Source organism: Thamnophis elegans, chromosome 2, assembly GCF_009769535.1.
Source record: "Thamnophis elegans isolate rThaEle1 chromosome 2, rThaEle1.pri, whole genome shotgun sequence".
Classification (NCBI taxonomy): domain Eukaryota; kingdom Metazoa; phylum Chordata; class Lepidosauria; order Squamata; family Colubridae; genus Thamnophis; species Thamnophis elegans.
This window is the reverse complement of record NC_045542.1, coordinates 27,225,132-27,243,673: the sequence shown is the minus strand read 5'-3', so window position 1 is coordinate 27,243,673 and position 18,542 is coordinate 27,225,132. Positions and strand designations below refer to the sequence as shown.

The 18,542-nt window shown below is 43.7% G+C and overlaps 1 protein-coding gene across 1 annotated transcript in view; it reads right to left on the bottom strand.

Annotated features, from left to right (window-relative positions):
* Positions 1–3,924: 3,924 nt before the first annotated feature.
* ESYT1 (extended synaptotagmin 1) overlaps positions 3,925–18,542 on the bottom strand; it is a 78,891-nt gene continuing 64,273 nt past the window's right edge. The window contains exons 24-31 of the mRNA XM_032210678.1: positions 17,402–17,488; positions 15,787–15,930; positions 15,044–15,207; positions 12,453–12,551; positions 11,535–11,666; positions 10,225–10,327; positions 10,072–10,121; positions 3,925–6,266 (exon numbers count right to left, since the gene is read on the bottom strand). Coding sequence (XP_032066569.1) covers positions 6,233–6,266; positions 10,072–10,121; positions 10,225–10,327; positions 11,535–11,666; positions 12,453–12,551; positions 15,044–15,207; positions 15,787–15,930; positions 17,402–17,488 — 813 coding nt within the window. The 3' untranslated portion in view covers positions 3,925–6,232. The remainder of the gene's footprint in view (positions 6,267–10,071; positions 10,122–10,224; positions 10,328–11,534; positions 11,667–12,452; positions 12,552–15,043; positions 15,208–15,786; positions 15,931–17,401; positions 17,489–18,542) is intronic.

Below are 18,542 nucleotides of genomic sequence, written 5' to 3'. Positions count from 1 at the left end.
CTCAGCCTTCCGTCCTTTCGAGGTTGAAATGAGGATCTAGCTTGTTGTGGGCAATATGCTGACTCTGTAAACTGTTCAGAGTGCCGTAAATCACTATGGACCAGTATATAAGTCTAAGTGCTATTGCTATCTGAATTTTAATTGTATGATTCTGCGGATACTGCAATGGTTGTAAGTGTGAGGACGTCCAGAGGTCACTTTTTCACTACTATTGTAACTCTGAATCATAAATGAATGGTTCTAAGCAGAGATGGTATTCAGCAAGTTCTGACTAGTTCTGGAGAACTGGTAGTGGAAATTTTGAGTAGTTCGGAGAACCGGTAAATATCACCTCTTACTGGCCCTGCCCTTATCTATTCTGTCTCCTGAGTCCTAGCTGATCAGGAGGAAATGGGGATTTTGCAGTATCCTTCCCCTGGAATGGGGAGGGAATGGAGATTTTATAGTATCCCTCCCCTAGAGTGGGGAGGAAATGGGGATTTTGCAGTATCCTTCCCCTGGAATGGGGAGGGAATGGAGATTTTACAGTATCCTTCCCCTGGAGTGGGTAGGAAATGGGGATTTTGCAGTATCCTTCCCCTGCCATGCCCACCAAACCCACAGAGCCACGTCCACAGAACTGGTAGTAAAAATGTTTGAATCCCACCACTGGTTCTAAGTCTTACCCTTGATAAGTAAGCAACAACAACACCGACTCCTATTATCTAGATGCCATGTTGCAGAAAGGTTGCAGATTCTTCTTGAGTTTATTCTATTTGCGAGGTCTACCATCAGTAAGAAGAGATGCAGAGAACTCAAGGTCAGAACTCAAGGTTGGATCTCAAAACTAGAAGCTTAACTTGCTTCCAAGTACTGATACCAAGCTAGCTAAGTGTTGGGATGCCAGTTTGGGAGAAAATGACCTTCAGGGTAGACATGGAAAGGGGTGGGGATTATTCTGGCAAGGTTCTTATTAAATAGAAGTTGTGGGGTGGGTGGGTGGAAAGATGGCACCTCCTGTTAAAGGGCATGTTCTCTTTACTTACAGAATAGGAATTAAGTCACCTGCTTTGACATCATGCCAGCCACAGAACAAAATGCATGCATTATCTGTACCCATCAAAGAAATTGCAGCAGTTCCAGTTAACTAAGCCATACACATATTATTCTCAAGAGAAATTACACTACTTTAAACTCTGTCAAATACATTCAGGCATTTCCTTTATGTTGGGATAGGTAGGGAATGAATGCTGATGTTTTCAGAGTAATGAGAGATGAAAGATGTGAATGTCATAAGCTCTCATGTACTCAAGTTTCATGCAATGAACTGAGCATTAATGTATCAAAATGACTAATGAGTAAGATTAACAAGCAGGGAAAGTGAACAGGCAATCTCAGGAAGTGAAATGTGTGCCATGCAGTTTCTGATGGACAATAATTTTTTCCACAATTTTCAGCGATGATAATAGCCCTCTTCCAACTGAACACAAATACAATTTCAGAACGACTGTATCATGTGGGAATATTGAGAAATATAGAATTTTTAATGACTAGAAGGTATTTAATGAATTCAACAGGGCCAAAAATATTTCGTGACCCGTCAAAAGCGCGTTCCACAAAAGCGCGGTCGACGAAATCGCGTATGTGACATCATCACAACGCGACGAAAAAGATCGAAAAATTGAAATAAAAATTAAATTACAGCAAGCCGATTCACATAAAGGTAAGGATTAGGTTAAGGGTTAGGGTTAGGTTAAGGGTTAGGGTTAGAGCGTTAGCGTTACGTTTAGCGTTAGGTTAAGGGTTAGCGTTAGGTTTTTCGTTACGTTAAGGGTTAGGTTTAGGGTTAGGTTTAGGGTTAGGTTAAGGGTTAGGTTTAGGGTTAGGTTTGGGGGGGTTAGGGGAAGGTTTTAGCTTTATTTTTACATTTTTCGATCTTTTTCGTCGCGCTGTGATGACGTCATATACGCGCTTTCGTCGACCACGATTTTGTTGTCCGCGGTTTTGTGGTAGAACCAAATATTTTACTGCTGATTTTTGTACTTGATCCCTAATACAACTCACTGCAGTATCCAACATCAGTCAGCCAGCATGAGTGGATTCCAGTTGCTCCACAGATAATCCAGTTGTATTTGGTGTACTGAATGTGCTTCAACAACAGTTCTATGTTTTCGTAAGTTTCTTTCATGTGTGCACATAGCCAACGGATACTGAAGGGTGTACACTGCCATTGTATAAAGACTGAAGATTTCTATAAAAACTGTCCATGATAGTTTAAACTACAGGTTATTTTTGTGATTAGCAGCCAAAAATCTGCAAGATATACCCAGGTGTTTAAAAAGCAAAATCTTGTTGTCCAACACTAGTCAGATAAGACAAACTTTTCACTAAGGAGGTAATTGGGTAGAGCTGATGTAGGGTGGTAAGAATTTTAAATAGTAAAATGTGTTCCTTCTAGAATTCAGTTCCCACAAATTTCACACATTGTTATTTAAATTTCCTAATTTTAGATCAAAGTGGGGGGGGGGGTACCACAACATAGTAATTTATTAAATAATGTCGTCCATATCTCAACATTCTGATATAAGAAGTTCAGAATGGGTTTTCATCAATGCAAATATAAATAAATGATTTTAATGCCATCTTTCCTTATTAATGAAATAAGGGCATAGCTCAATAGCCATTTTAAAAAAAATGTAGTACTCATTTTATCTTTTTTTTCAGACTAGCACTATCTTATTGCTCTGCAATAAAATGGAACAATTGGCACATGTCAGTCATAGACAGACTTCTCACAGTAACAGCTTTTCCAATAAATATTTTTCTGTAGATTTTTTAAAAAAAGCTTATACAGTGGGGTTGGGTAGCAAGAGCAATGGCAATAAGAGTAGCTTTAAGCTCTCTAACAATATCTAACAATGTCACGTTCAGGTTTCAACTGTTCCTTGAATAACCTCCGCCTGTGGTGGCAGTAAGAGAGAAGGCAATTGTGTGCCATTATGCAGATATTGGGCCTTGTATCAAGGCCTTTTTATAGTAGAAAGGTGTGCTTTTGTGTCCATTTTAAAAAAGCATTAGGAATGGTAATCAGTGATGACTGTAATTAATCCAACATAAGGCAATTAGTCTGCTGGGCACATAAGCTGCAGTCACTGACACTAAAATATTACCTATGAGGTAAATTGCCTCATAGCCCAAAGCTGGACCATCACCCGGCTTCTTCACCCACATCATAAAGTGCAGGAAGCAACCCAACCATTAGATGAAAATACCTGTCAATGTATTTTGCCTTCTTTGAACCACATTACCCAAACATGAGGCAACAATTCAAATGAAAGTTGAAAGGCTCAAAATGACGCCTTCAATCTTCATCTTCCTTCTCTCCACCCCTTTGGGGAAGAGGCAGAGGTGGGTTCCTACCAGTTTGCACCTATTCGGTAGAACCGGTTCGTCAAATCTACCGAACTGGTTAGAAGAGGTTCCACTAGTGGACCCGGAAAGCAGGCCACACCTACAGAAGAGGTTCCAAAATTTTTTGAAACCCACCACTGGGTCCTTGGATATGATTATTCTACACTATCATGCTCATATTTATAAAACTCAGTGCCTCTGTGAAAGGTAAGGATGACTACTGCGTTTGTGGTGCAATCAGAACATTGCGTGTGTTGAAGTTGTTTTAATGCAAACCAAAGATGCCTTTTAAAAAACAAGTTTACATCATATTCTTATGCATGCTAGTGCTGTGTGTGAGGCAATTTAAGGTGGTTCTGACAAGTGTCGTCGGCATCTTCATATCCGGTCACATGGGTGGCAAGCCACTCCCAACCGGTCACATGGGCGGCAAGCCACTCCCACAAAGGAGGCCACACCCACAGAGTAGGTTCGAACAATTTTTGAAACCCACCACTGGGCAGAGGGTGTTAAATAAAGCCTTATGAAGCACAATTGTGTTTTTCCTCTTTGTTTATTTGCTACAACAAATTACAGCAGTGGCTAATGAGAGGCACAAAGAACCAGCAACACGCTTGCATGGTAAAGCCTGCCTGAAGAAGACAGCAAGCTTGATTTGGCATGGAAGGCAGTGGGCGATTCAACCCCCAACGGACAGACTCTGGCAGCAAACCTGGGGAGGGGGGGGGGCAGCACCACCAGATCCAATGGAGAGGCGTATTTGTTGTGTCTGATACATTCGCTATGATTGTACAAAGAGATATAAGCAATTTAAAAAAATCTATTTATAAATTACAAAGAGCGGTCTAAGGTGTTTTTTTTTTTTTTTTGAGAGAGATGAGAGGCAACGGTGTATGAATAGAAGAAATGCACGGAGAGCGATTGGGAATTTGATGGAGTGTGTGTGTGTGAGTGTAATCGGGAGAGAATCTGCTCAGTGGAACAGACTGTGGAACATCAAGGTAGCAGAGCCAAGGAGATGTCCACTTTTTCTTGCTTTCCAGATCCACCCCCCAGCGCCACATTGTAAGACCCAGGACAGGAGAAGAATTCAACTTCTACTATCAGGCATCTTACTGGGATTTGGCTTCCAAGGGCTACGAGCATGATCTTTAAAAACCATCTAGAACATAACACGCAGTTATGTTCCTTTTCATAACAAAAAACAAACTTCCATAAAACCAACCTCAATGCAGCTGCTAAGTCATGCCAGGAGCAGGCTGCACACACGTTTTCCCCGCCGGAGGAGAATGGTTGGATGACTGGGATAAAAATAGTTGGTTTTCTTTTAAAAGAGGAATTCAACACAGCTGCCATTGCTGCCAAAGTGGCATTGTAATATGGCACAGTATTGCAAATTTGCAAGCAGGGATTTATCAGTGGGAGGGTGGGAAACAAGTTAAAATGCTTTAGTTTTACATATGTGGAAAGCCCAGTAGCAAATCTGAAAATTTTTTATCCATGCTAGCTAAGAAAAAATCATGCCATATAATTTGGAAACCAGCACAAGTCTTTTCTGGCCATCTCATTTCTTGTGATTTTTGTGGCTCCCTGAAGCATCATCTCACAGTTTCTGTACCGATCTTTCTCCTTACTGTGCAAAGTAGTTTCGAAGTCATCAAAATGCAGATCATGCAAATATCATTGTATATAGGTAGATAGGCTTTGTAAATCTGTTTTGGAGTACAGATTAAGAGTTTTCCTTGCTACAGCATGCACACCGTCCTAGAACTTGGTGAAGCTGGAGAGCTTTGCTCTCCACACCAGATCGAAGACCAGAATGCAAGAAGGCACCAAACAACATTCATGTTAAAAACAGTGACTAAAGCAACGGCATCCATAAAGAAAGCAATCTGCCCTTTTTGGATTGGCTGCGCAGACAAGCCAAGAAGGAAACACAAAGGGTTTCGATTTTAAAAATTCAGAAAGAACAAGAAAGGCATGGTGAGATAATCATCTGCTATCCCAGTACATGAGGATTTGCAAAGAGGTGGGATGGCATACTCCCTCTTGGAGTATCAGCTAAATGCACAGTGCTCAGGCGTGGATTCCCCCCAATGTGGGAAAAATATAAACATTGCAAATAATAATTGTTTGGCCACTGCATTTCTCCACTTTTTCGTTCCCTTGTTCCGGAAAATGGCATTTGAGAGCCCTTACTAGGAGAATTAGGACAGAACTCTAATCTCCTTTATCACTGCTATGTTCCCTTTCTAAATAACTGATTGTTCTCCTCTTTGAAGACACCCAGGGCCCTATTTGAAAACCTTTGTTTCAAAGGAGGTCATTTGCCCATTATCTTCTAGGAGAAATACGTGGCCCCTCCAGGTTGTCTTCCCTGTATCTTTTCACCTAATGCCGTGACTTCAGTTCAGCCCTTGAGCTTTTTAGCTGCTGAAAGCAACAGCTTGCAAGACAGCTATAAGGAACACCATCCCCAACAGGAAAAATAAAAATGAAAAAAGGCCCATTTCTTTGGTCACAAGAAAGGCAGCGTATGGTTTTCAGTGCCAAGAGCAGCAGGCAAACTGAATGTAGAATGTGAATCTTTGTCCATCTTCCCTTAAAAAAAAAATCCAATCAGGGGTGATTTCTCTACCCCTATTGGTTTCACATGGAAAAAGAAGATTTAAGAAACACAATTCTACGATTGCTTAAGAAAGCAAAAAGACTGAAAAAGCCCATCCAGTGGAAGATGAGCCTGGAATCTTGCAGTGAAGGATGGCAGCAGCAGTGGTGGTGATGGTGGGAGGGAGGTCTTCATGCCAACTCAAGTCCTTGGATCGCGGAGGCACCATGGAGACTAGGAGTTGCTTTTGTCATCTTTTAAATCGTACCTGCAAGATAAGCAAAGTCTTTTCTGATGTTTGGGAGGAAAAAAAATCCCCCAGAAAGCCATCTCAAGTTGTAAACCAAGTTGCCTGAGAAAGCAGAATTTCTGCTTCTTGTTCTCCCACAGTCTTATGTTTGGGAATGCAGACAGTCCTCGGCTTACAACCTGTCACTTAGCAACTGTTCAACGTTACAACAGTCCTACCTGGGTGGTACGTATGACCTGGATTCAAACTTCTGAAGAAGTCACACACACACACAAACACAGACAAATACACACACATATACACACACACACACCAGTCACATGACTGCACTTTGAGTGCTCGGCATCTGGGGCTGCATTTAGGTCTGCTTGGGGCAACCAGCGGTGATGTGACAGCATTTTGCAAAGATTTTGCATTTTATTTGCGTTTTGGCAAAACCAGCCCACAGCAAACGATGAGTTCATTACCACCACAAAAGGTTGTAAAATCAGGGTCGATCACATGACCGTCCCACTTTACAACCTTCACAATTTATAACTGTGATGGGCAGGTTCCTTTATGAGTGGTGCAGTGGCGTAGAGGTGGAGCTCTCGCCTCACAATCAGAAGGCTGTGAGTTCAATCCTAAGTAACGGCAGATTTCTCTCTCTGGGCACATTGAGTAAATATAGCTGTGGACTCTGCATTGGCGACTGGAAGGCCAGTAAACACTCTGCTCCATTCAGTTGCCCTGACTCCACACCGAAAGGAATTATCCGATCATTAAGACAAAAAAAAAAGGGCAGGGTCCATTATGGTCATAACACTAAGATTACCTCTAGTGATCTATTCTCTTTTTGGTTGGAGGCAAGGGAAGCGAGATGAATCCCGGTGCTTAGGGATGTTTCATATATGATGTTGCTTTCCACAGAGCTAGTCTCCCTTTCCTTGAAACTATAAGGTAAAGGCTCCCCTCGTACATATGTGCTAGTCGTTCCTGACTCTAGGGGGCGATGCTCATCTCCGTTTCAAAGCCAAAGAGCCAGTGCTGTCCGAAGACGTCTCTGTAGTCATGTGGCCAGCAGGACTAAATGCCGAAGGTGCACAGAACGCTCTTACCTTCCCACCAAAGGTGGTTCCTATTTTTCTACTTGCATTTTTACGTGCTTTCGAACTGCTAGGTTGGCAGAAGCAAGGACAAATTACGGGAGTTCACTCTGTTACGCGGTGCTAGGGATTCAAATCGCTGAACTGACGACCTTTCTGATCAACAAGCTCAACGTCTTAGCCACTGAGCCACCGCGTCCCAAGTTGAAACTATATGTCCATATTTTATATTTCTCTTGCCCTTCTTATAGGAAAGGATGCTCAAAATAGCTCTACTTTTTCAATATTTCCTACTGAGCAAGGAGGGTGTCTCCCACCATCAGCATCTTCTGCAGCAGGGTCAAAAAAAAAATTGGCTCTCATGGCACGGTAACATTGACACATTTACAAAAAGGATGGGCTTCAATCAATCTGCTGCAACTATCATCTTTACTTTTTGACACTTCCTTCTTGACACCACGGCCACCAGCATCTAATGTTATTGAATGTTAATAAGTAGGCCAACTGCCCATCATTTTCTCAGCTGCTTTCTCTGCAGTTCCAGGACAGTTCCTGTTTTTGGATACCGCAGCTGGCTATTGTGCTAAAGAATGAAGATGGTTGCAGAGTTTATTTTGCTCTGTTCACAGAATTCAGATTTAATGTGAATTTCAGTATTGTTTTAGCTGGTGGCCGATTTGCTAGATCTACTGAAAGTTACTTTGAAATCGCTGGACTGAAAAGTAGCTTTATGTTCCACTTGTGGCCTTCCCACACACCAGACGATGGGAATGGAAGACCAGACTGGACAAGTTTTGTTCTGATTCAGCGCAACATTTATTCTTATCACGACTGACAAAGATTAGGAAGGAACAAGAATGCCCAGCTTGGCCTTGGCATGTGGGAAACAATTTTATCCAAAGTGCCCCCATTCATAATGGAATGGATGGGAATCAAATTGTTGAGAGAGGAAAGAGGACAAGTGTGGAAAATAGCTCAGGATGTGAGTCCATAAAGAAATAACCAAATCCCTTTTGGATAGGTCTCTAACGTAGGCATCCTTCATAGAGGATCCACAAAATACTTTTCTATCTACTCTCCAATTCCATTTCAGAGCAAGATTTCACACCCAGCGAACCTGTCTTCCCACCAGGCTTAATCCAGATTCTCCTGCTTAGCATCTCTTCCCCTGTAGCATTAAGGTCTCAGACAAGAGGATGTGGGGGAGAGAAAGGAGGACCCATTGTTAGCAGTTGCTTCAATCTTCAGCAATTGATTCTTGATTTTTCTTGAAGACATTTCACTTCTCACCCAAGAAGCTTCTTCCGTTCTAGCTAACTGGTGGGGGATGGAACGGACTTATACTGCAGTCAGCTGGTTGGTAACATTCTGATGATCATTGGGAAGACCTGAGGACATAGATTAAACCCCCAGGTGGCTTAAAGGACCCTCAGAGTGTTAACGATTGGCTGACTGCAAAGCGTATAAATTCTTCCTATTTTCCACCACTTAGAACAGAAGAAGCTCCTTGGATGATAAGTGAAATGCCTTCAAGAAAAATTGAGAAAGTTCCACTTGCTTTAAAAAAAAAAGCACCTTTGGGGACAGCCATGACCTGGATGAATTACTAGACCAGTGATGGCGAACCTTTTAGACACTGAGTGCCCAAACTGCGTGCCCGCATGCCCAAACTGAGAAGTGCGCACGCATGCGCGGACATGCACACATGTGCAGCAGAGACCCAATGACCAGCTGGCCGGAGGGAGGTTCGGCATCTCAACACCGGCAGTGTAGCAAGATCTTTTTCTTTCATGAGCTTCTGTTTCGTCGTTTGCAGGAAAACAGAAGCTCACGAAAGAAACACCACAGAGGTCTGACCTGGGGTGACGGTGCATGTGCCAGCAGAGAGGGCTCTGTGCGCCACCTCTGGCACGTGTGCCTTAGGTTCGCCATCATGGCACTAGACATTTGCTTCAATCTTACAACTCTTAACAGATGGCTGCTTAGAGAATGTAACTCTCAAGGCCTTCCCAGCTGGGTTGTTACAGAATGTGAAACTCCAGCACTGTAGGTTTTAGGGTGGGGGTTTGTTCATACTCTGCATAATAAAATGAGCTCCCCAAAACCCAGCCCTGCTCCCCAGAAGCCCATTTCAAAGAGGACACACAGGGGGGAAACCAAAACCCCCAAACCGCATGCACCTTTTACAAGACCAGTGTCAGCCTCTGTTTTGCTGCTTGCTTTTCGGCTGCCATTGAAACGGGGTGGGGGGGGCATGGTATTTGGGTGTGGGAAATATTCTGTACAGGAGGACTGTTAATTGGGCGTTGTTCTTACCATCTACTGCGCATGTGGCAAGGAGAGGAGTTTCCCGCCAAGGCCAACTGTCCGGCATACCAACCTGATGATGATTTTTGAAGATGTCTCCCACATGACAGCTGTGGAGATATTGGATTGGACTATGGGCTGGGGTTACCAAGGGGAGGGGAATGGGTCATGTATTGATATCTAATGCTTGTGCGCACTTTTGCTCAGATCCAGCTTTGCTTAGCTTCTATTTACTTATAATCAATAAAAGTACTCTTAATTCTGCAAAATGGAGTTGAGTGGTTTCTTTCTTGGTTATTAAGTGAAGCAGCCCTGACAACCAGTTTTCTGCCAGGTCACTGATCTTAGATCCCATGAGGGATGTAGAAGTGCAATTGAGTTAGCATTTATTCAAGAGGTCCTTTTGTTAATTGCTCTTCTCCTATACTTACCACTGGGCAGCACCTTGGGTGAGGTCCTTTTGGGAGAGATCAATGTGTATCTGGAAGAGAAACAAAGAAAGAAAAATCACAGGCCTGGAATTCTCCTGGCAGGAGATCCACTGCTATTAAAGGTACCAGCACAGCAATGGCTGCGTTCCATACCTTTCCTATTGGCTCTCCTCGGGACATAAAAGAGACACTGTTTTTAACGTAGGCCTCCAGCTTCCTCCGCTGAGCTTCTTCCAGAGAGAGATCCCATTCAAACCTGTTACAAGACCAATGCATTGATTGAGCAGTTATTGCTTTTCTGACGTAGCCTTTAAAAATCCTTACTGATCCTAGGTACCTTTTGGATGGCTTAGAGGTATAATGAATGAAATAAAAGGATAAGCACCAGGGTCATTTTACAAAATTTACCTCTAATATTTACCTTTTAATCACCAGAATTGTTGCATCAGTATGCATTTCCCTGTATTCTGATTAGACTATGGCACCTACCGTATTTTTCAGCATATAAGATGCACTCCCCCTCCTAAAAGAGGGTGAAATTTTGGGTGTGTCTTATACACTGAATGTAGCCAAAAATGTGAGGCACTGAGGCGGCGATGGTTTGTGGCAATCCCTGCAGCCTGAAACAGCTGATTGGGGGTATTCCGGGAGGCCGATCCACCCGCCAATCAGCTGTTCAGGCTGAATCAGGTTGCAATAATGTGCTGAAGCTGACCTGGCTGTTTGCTATTTGTTGCAAGGACATGAATTTGCAGCAGAAATCACATTCAGAAAGCACACACAAGTAACTGATTTAGCAGGATTCAATAACTTCTCTTTATGAATAATATAGCACATTAAATAAATGTACAACACTAAAAGCAGATTTTGCAAGTGGTAGTTCAGCAGAGGAAAGAAGTTTCACTTTCAGTTTTAGTTTCAGATCAGCACAGCATGCAGCTTTAGTGCAGAACAAGCCACGCCCTGGCACCCTGCTGTCTTCCTTGTTGCTCACACAGCAAATACTGTTTGTTTCCAAAAGCCCTCAACTCTCTCAAACACTGGCAGGACGCTAGCCAGATGAATACCATGGATGCTGGTAGGAAGAGGCAGATTTTTTTTGTGTGTTATTTTCCTCCCCAAAAACTAAGGTGTGTCTTATACTTCGGCATGTCTTATCATCTGAAAAATACTGTAATTTCTATCAGTAACTTGAAGAACAGAAACCCAGAGTAACATTTACTTTGCATGAATTAATTCAATGTGAATTCATGCTCCAATCATGGCTTAACTCCTTCAGTGTATGAACACTTTTAAAAATACGAGGAATAGCAAATGTTGCCCTAATTAAAAATCGGCAAATGGATCGTAAGGATCGGTTTATGTCAGTGAGGTTCCCAGATCCCTACTATGTATTCTTTCCGGTATCAAAGGTGACCTTTTCAAGCATACCCCTACTCCCATATTGCTGATTTCTCCCTTACTTCTCATTGAACTCAGGATTCAGAGTTTTCTTCCGTACAGTAGTCTTTTTCTTGGTGACACGAGATTTGTCCGGCAGCAGGATCAAAGAGACATAAGGATCAGGAGCATCCCTGCCGTTTGACTTGAGGTTTCTGGAATGTGGTCAAAAGAAATGGCTCTTTAAAAAGCAAGTAATCTATCTAAAAGGTTTAGAACAAGGGGCTGCAGCCCGTTCAGAAACTGGGCCGCAGAAATGGTGGGTGAGCACGTGCGAAGATGTATTTGTGAAAGAGGCACGTGCACAAAACCATTCCCCTCCCTCCCCGACACTCTGTTTTCTCTAGTCCACCAAGCTGGAAAGGTTCTAGGCTTCTGGTTTAGCAAATGCACTTAGACTTACATACCGCTTCACAGTGCTTTTACAGCCCCCTCTAAGCGGTTTACAGAGTCAGCCTATTGACCCCAACAATCTGGGTCCTCATTTTACCCACCCCAGAAGGATGGACGGCTGAGTCAACCTTGAGCCTGGTGAGATTCGAATTGCCGAACTGCTGCCAATCAGCAGTCAGCAGAAGTAGCCTGCAGTACTGCACTCTAACCACTGCGACACCATGGCAGAAGCAAAAGGTTTTGTTCTTTTTCCTTTTCCTCAAGGGAAAAAAAAAAACAGCCTAGCTGCTTTTTGAAAAAGCACCTTTGAGACAACTATGACCTGGATGACTGAGAATCTCCACAATTAGATACCCCAAAGGCAGTGATCAAAACAGAGCAAACATTGCCTGCAATTATGGGGAAACGTCATCCAAAATGATGGTTCAGAATGTTCTCCATCTTCTTTAGCTATAGGGGGAAAAATCTAAGTAATCATTCTGGGGGTTTGTACCAAATCCACTTTTTGTTTCTCCTTTCCTCCGACAAACCCATGCTATGGTTGTTACCTGCAGGCATGTATGATCACGATAAGTTTCCTTGCATCCATGTTGTACCAGACAGTCATGTGCAGCTGTCCCAGAGGCGTGTCTGCTAGCTCCAAATTACTGCAGGGCAGAGAGACAGAAGGGCAGAGCAATGTTACAGAAACTAAAAACAAAAGAAGATGACCTGAGTCTGGTGTGAGGAAAAGGGGCAGTATTATTATTACACCCCTTAGTAGCACATGCAGCTTGAGAAACATAATGCAACCATAAGGAACACTGAGGGCAACGGAGAGATGGACGGGAAGATGCCATTTGAAAGATTGGAACCAATAGAATGGTGGGGGGGGGGGGACGTAAAGGGAGGAGGGTTTGTTCTCCACGTGGCAAGAGAAATGTGGAACGGAGGCAGCAAACTGTATCGGCGATGAGAATGGTGGCAGGTCGCAGTGGCGGCCCATGAAAGGCAGCTATGAGGAGAGCTGAAAGCAAAAGCCGGGATGTTTTCTGCAACTCGGAGGACTGCAAGGGGAGGAGTGAACTTGCTGGAATCCCCAAAGCCCAGCTGAGCAATGTGCTGCAAGGCAAAACAGCAGAAGAGAGCTCACCTTTTTAAAGCATCAAATTATTACGTACATAAACAGCAAGCGTTGTCTCTCCCTTTCTGGTAAAAAGCTCCACTCAACCGATCTGCATTAACAAGAGGTTATTCAAAAGCCCACAGTGCACTGCCTTCTGTGTCCTAGGTTCTGTTGACCCTGACTGGATGTCACGCAGGTCAGCTTTCAATTTCCCCTCCCCGCTAAAGACTTTCCGTGGGGGGGGGGGAGATGGGCACAGCATCAAAGAGGTCTTCTCTGAGAACACAGCAGCCAGAGGCGTGAAAAGACATTTAGGACTAAAAATCAGGTGAAAAGGGGGGAAAATAGAATTTCAAGGAAGGAATTACATTTTCAGGCTATCACACTGAGCATTGATTCGACCAGAGGGCAGCCCTTTTGCCCCTGAAGGCTGCTTCACAGGCACGGAGGAAGAATGGGTAACAGGTCCATCTACAGATACTCAGGGAACCACACAAACCAACTTCTTGCTTAAAGGTAAAGGTTCCCCTCACACATATGTGCTAGTCGTTCCCGACTCTAGGGGGCAGTGCTCATCTCCGTTTCAAAGCTGAAGAACCAGCGCTGTCCGAAGACGTCTCCGTGGTCATGTGGCCGGCATGACTAAATGCCAAAGGACCACGGAACACTGTTACCTTTCCACCAAAGGTGGTCCCTATTTTTTTACTTGCATTTTTACATGCTTTTGAACTGCTAGGTTGGCAGAAGCTGGGAGAAGTAACAAGAGCTCCCTCTGTTATGCGGCACTAGGGATTCGAACTGCTTAACTGCTGACATTTCTAATCGGCGAGCTCAGCATCTTAGCCATTGAGCCACCGCATCCCACCTCTTGCTTAGGGACTGTTGATTTTTTTTAAGTAATAAAATGTATTTATTTATTTATTTACAACTTTTACATAGTACTATAGTCTCTAGGTAGTAACCAGAAGAATCTCAAAGAATAAGCTGTCGATTTCTTACAGTAGAAATAGCAATAGCAGTAGCACATAGACATATACCACTTCACAGTGCTTTGCAGCCCTCTCTAAGCGGTTTACGGATTCAGCCTATTGCCCCCAACAATCTGGGTCCTCATTTCACCAACCTTGGAAGGATGGAAGGCTGAGTCAACCTTGAGCCGGTTAGGATCGAACTCTTGGCAGTGAGTAGTGAGTTAGCCTGCAATACTGCATTGTAACCGCTACACCAGTGGTTCCCAAACTTGGCAACTTTAAGACTTGTGGACTTCAACTCCCAGAATTCTCCAGCTAGCTCTTCTGGCTGGAGAACTCTGGGAGTTGAAGTCCACAAGTCTTAAAGTTGCCAAGTTTGGGAGCCACTGTGCTACACCACCATGGTTAAATGTATGGTTAGCATTTCACAGAATCTTGCTAGGCTCAAAGCCCTCCTCTCTTTTTAGTTTCTGGAAAACTAAGGAAGGTCCTCTAAGCAGTTTACAGAGTCAGCATTTCGCTCCCAACAATCTGGGTCCTCATTTTACCAAGGATGGAAGGCTGAGTCAACCTAGAGCAGATGTGAATCGAATTGCTGGCAATTTGCAGAATTAGCCTGCCATATTGCATTCTAACCACAGCACCACCATGCTGTGATTGTGGGGAGAAGCCAAGTATATTTTGTGTAGATGCACGCGCATGTGTGTGCGTGCGTTCAAGAAGGGACTTTGTGCAACCTTTTGCTTAGGGGCTGTCAATTTCTTACAAAGCCAGGGAATATATGTGTGCACGCGCACACTCACACATTTTACTGGTGTCCTGCCGTTATTAGCATCTCATGAACTGGATGGTAACCCAGAGTAGCGTATGCTTCATTTATTTGGAAATGCAGCGGACTAGCACAGCAGACTCTCGAGAAATTATCTTGAGAGAAGAAGAGCATTTCTTCAGATCCAGGATACTTGGCTTTGTGCAAGACGAGACCGTAGAGCACTCAACCCAAAGTGGAATAGTCTCCCCCACCTGCAAGGATTCTGTATTCTAGGCAAGGAGTCCTCCTTACCTGTTGGCGTGGGGGATCCGCTGGCGCAGCTCTTGCAAGGAGCCAGAGTCTCCATCCTCTCTGATGTACAGCTCAGTCTCTGACCCCTTCTGGGAATTCTCCTCATATTCATCCCCTGCTGCAGCATGGAAAGCCTCCACCCCCGAGTGCTGAGAAATCAGAAGCTGTGGAATTGAGAGCAAGGCGCTTAGAGCCTGCTCTGCCATAGTCCAGACTGGCTTCTCCCCGCAACCCCCCTCTTAAATCTTTGAGGAAGCCCAGACAAGAAGTACAATTGGAGCATTATCATTATCGTAACACTTAGCAATAAAACTTAGACTTATGTCCCACTTCATAGCGCTCTACAGCCCTCTCTAAGCGGTTTACAGAGTCAGCATTTTGCCCCAACAATCTGGGTCCTCATTTTACCGACTTTGGAGGGATGGAAGGCTGAGTCAACCTTGAACTGGTTAGGATTGAACTCCTGGCAGTGAGTAGTGAGTTAGCCTGCAGTACTCCATTTTAATCACTGCGCCACCATGGTTAAATATATGGTTAACATTTAACAAAATCTTGCAAGACTCAAAGCATTTACGCCCTCCTCTCTTTTAGTTTCTGGAAAACTAAAAAAGGTCCTTTCTAAACATTTCTCACACTCTCATCCCATATGCAGACTGAATTGTCTCTTATCAAACCATTGCCATGGCTGCGGGTCTTCCTCCTGCCTCCCAAGGCCATTCCCGCACACCATCACAACCACTTACCCCAAGCTGTACTCGCATCAAAATCTGGCTAGCAGGACCAGAGTTGCTGAGTGGGAACCAGTGGTCTAGGATGAGCTCTTCTGCAGCTAGCAGTTGTGACAGTGGGAGCGACAGCATACCCAGGTTATGCCCATCATCCTTGATCTGTGAAGTAGAAATAATAAAAACAGATGGCAACCGCCTGTACCAGGTGGACAATTAATTTTCCCAAGGAGCCCCGTGAAAAATTGGGACTACTGTGGAGAGACGCTGCCCTACTCCCACCAATGCCGTGGGCCAGAAAGGGACAGCTGAAGGATCAGATGTGACCCACAGGCTGTAGAGCGCCCAGATCTGGTCTACCCATACAGCTGTGGAGCAGAGTGGCAGAAGGTTTGCATCCAAGAAGGAATCCTCTCTTAGCTTCCAGGCTTTTGAGTTGGAAAGAGGGTGTCCTCCTTGTAAGATAAGGAGCATAGCTTCTGAGTAGATACAATTGAGTCTCCATTCCCTTTCCTTTAAGCTGCAAAGAGATTATTCTCCTTGCCTCTTAAAAGACCCTGTGGGAAGAGAAACGTGGTCGTGAAGACAGTCTCCTCTCCCAATTTAAAGATTCTTTGCAGCAAAAGAACTTGTTTTGAGGTTTTTGGCTCAAGGGTAAACATATGAGTCAATTCTGTTTCCCTTCAGCAAGCTTCCCACTCTAGGGAATTCAATGAAAGCCTTGTAAACCTAAACTATTATGCACTATAGCCTTCCCAAGCACCATAAAGGATGGCAGAGCTGCATATCACTTTTTGCATTTCTTCAAAATGCATATAAATGAACCACATGCTACCTCAACTTTAGCCATTCAGTTTCTAAAGGAAAAGGTTCCCCTCACACATACATGATAGTTGTTCCTGATTCTAGGGGGTGGTGCTCATCTCTGTTTCAAAGCCGAAGAGCCAGTGCTGTCCGAAGACGTCTCTGTGGTCATGTGGTCAGCATGACTAAATGCCGAAGGCATAGGGAACGCTGTTACCTTCCCACCAAAGGTGGCTCCTCTTTTTCTACTTGCATTTTTACATACTTTCAAACTGCTAGGTTGGCAGAAGCTAGGACAAGTAATGGGAGCTCACTCGGTTACACACGCTAGGGATTCGAACCGCCAAACTGCCAACCTTTCTGATCGACAAGCTCAGCGTCTTAGCCACTGAGTCACCTTAGTTTTTCTACAGCACTCTAAAATAAATTATTCTCCCACCTATAACAGAAGTATATTCAGACCAGTCCACCTATTGTTGTGGCAGGTGGAATGCCACAATCACATTGCTTCAACAGCTTGGTTTCCACGTTTGAAGTTTCAATTACCACTATCAAATCAAGGGACCAGTGGTGGGATTCAGCCAATTCGCACCCCTTCGGGAGAACCGATTGTTAAGTTTCTGAGCAGTTTGGTGAACTGGTTGTTGGAAGAAATCATGAGGGCAGAGAACCGGTTCTTAAATTATTCGAATCCCACCACTTCAAGGGACCCAAAAGTTGTCTTCAGTAGGATAATCAAGTAAGTGGAGTCCCATTGTTTTGGTTTGGAACATGTGGATGGTGAAGCAGAAGAGAATATTTTGGGGGGAAAAGTGCCCAGGACACCTACCTGCAACTCTAAAGATTCTCCATGGGGCCTCTTGATAAGGAAGGAGAAAGCTTCATCCCATACAGGTTCTGCTGTCTGAGGGCAGACCTAAGGGCGGAAACAAGCCTTACATTTAAAAAAATACAACAGAAGAGAAAGATAGCATTTGCTACATGATGGCTTAAGAACCTGCAGAGAATAGGACATCCAATCAAAAGAAAAAGAAGTCAATGAAGCATGGACAGATAATCAAGACTGATTTAACATGGCAATATTCCAGAATGTGTCTGCCTTAGGAGGTAGACAGAGCTGTTTTTCTCTTTGATATACTAATACTTCTCTTTCATGGTTAAGTAATCTTATATAAGAATCCATCAGTCCTTAATTAAAAATTATCAATTGCATAGTGGAGTTTCCAGATATTTCTTTTTAAAAAAGTTTCCTTTTGCAATCCAATCACTTGGTGGTAGTGCCAATTCCCTATGGTAAAATCTCGAGTTTTGGCCATTCCCTTTCCTCACCCATCACTTGTTTTTCTGCCTTTGCAATGCATTTAACATATATCTTTATGATAACCAATTTGAGTCAGCCCTATTTTATTTATTTTGGAGCCAACAACCAATTGCTTTGCATATTTAATACGGAAGCTGAGAGATCCAATCTTTTGTGGCTCTATCGCTAGAGAACATTATCCTACAAGTTAGATAGGAAATCTTTATATAAGAAAATGCATGTGTGTGTGTGTTTGCACATCTGTTCATATGCACAAACCCTGGCTTTGTCACAAACCCCATTATATTGGAGCTTCCTTTTTTTCTCTCCTCCGCCTTCACTTCACCATATTTCTTAGTCCTCCCAAAGGAAAGAGAGGCGAAAAAAACACTGAGAGTTTCCTAATGAAAGTAGTAAATTAGCAATTGCCTGCTAACTGCAATATGTTCCCCTCCTCTGAACTAGTTGCTGGAAGGAAAAATGAGGGACGAGTGGGCGAAAAATGGATAATGAAAGCAGCTAGGCTGCTTCTGGACCTGATCCTAAATTCCTAGGCTGAATAAAAGTAAAGGTTCCCCTCGTATATATGTGCTAGTCGTTCCTGACTCTAGGGGGCGGTGCTCATCTCCGTTTCTAAGCCAAGGAGCCAGCGCTGTCCCAAGACGTCTCC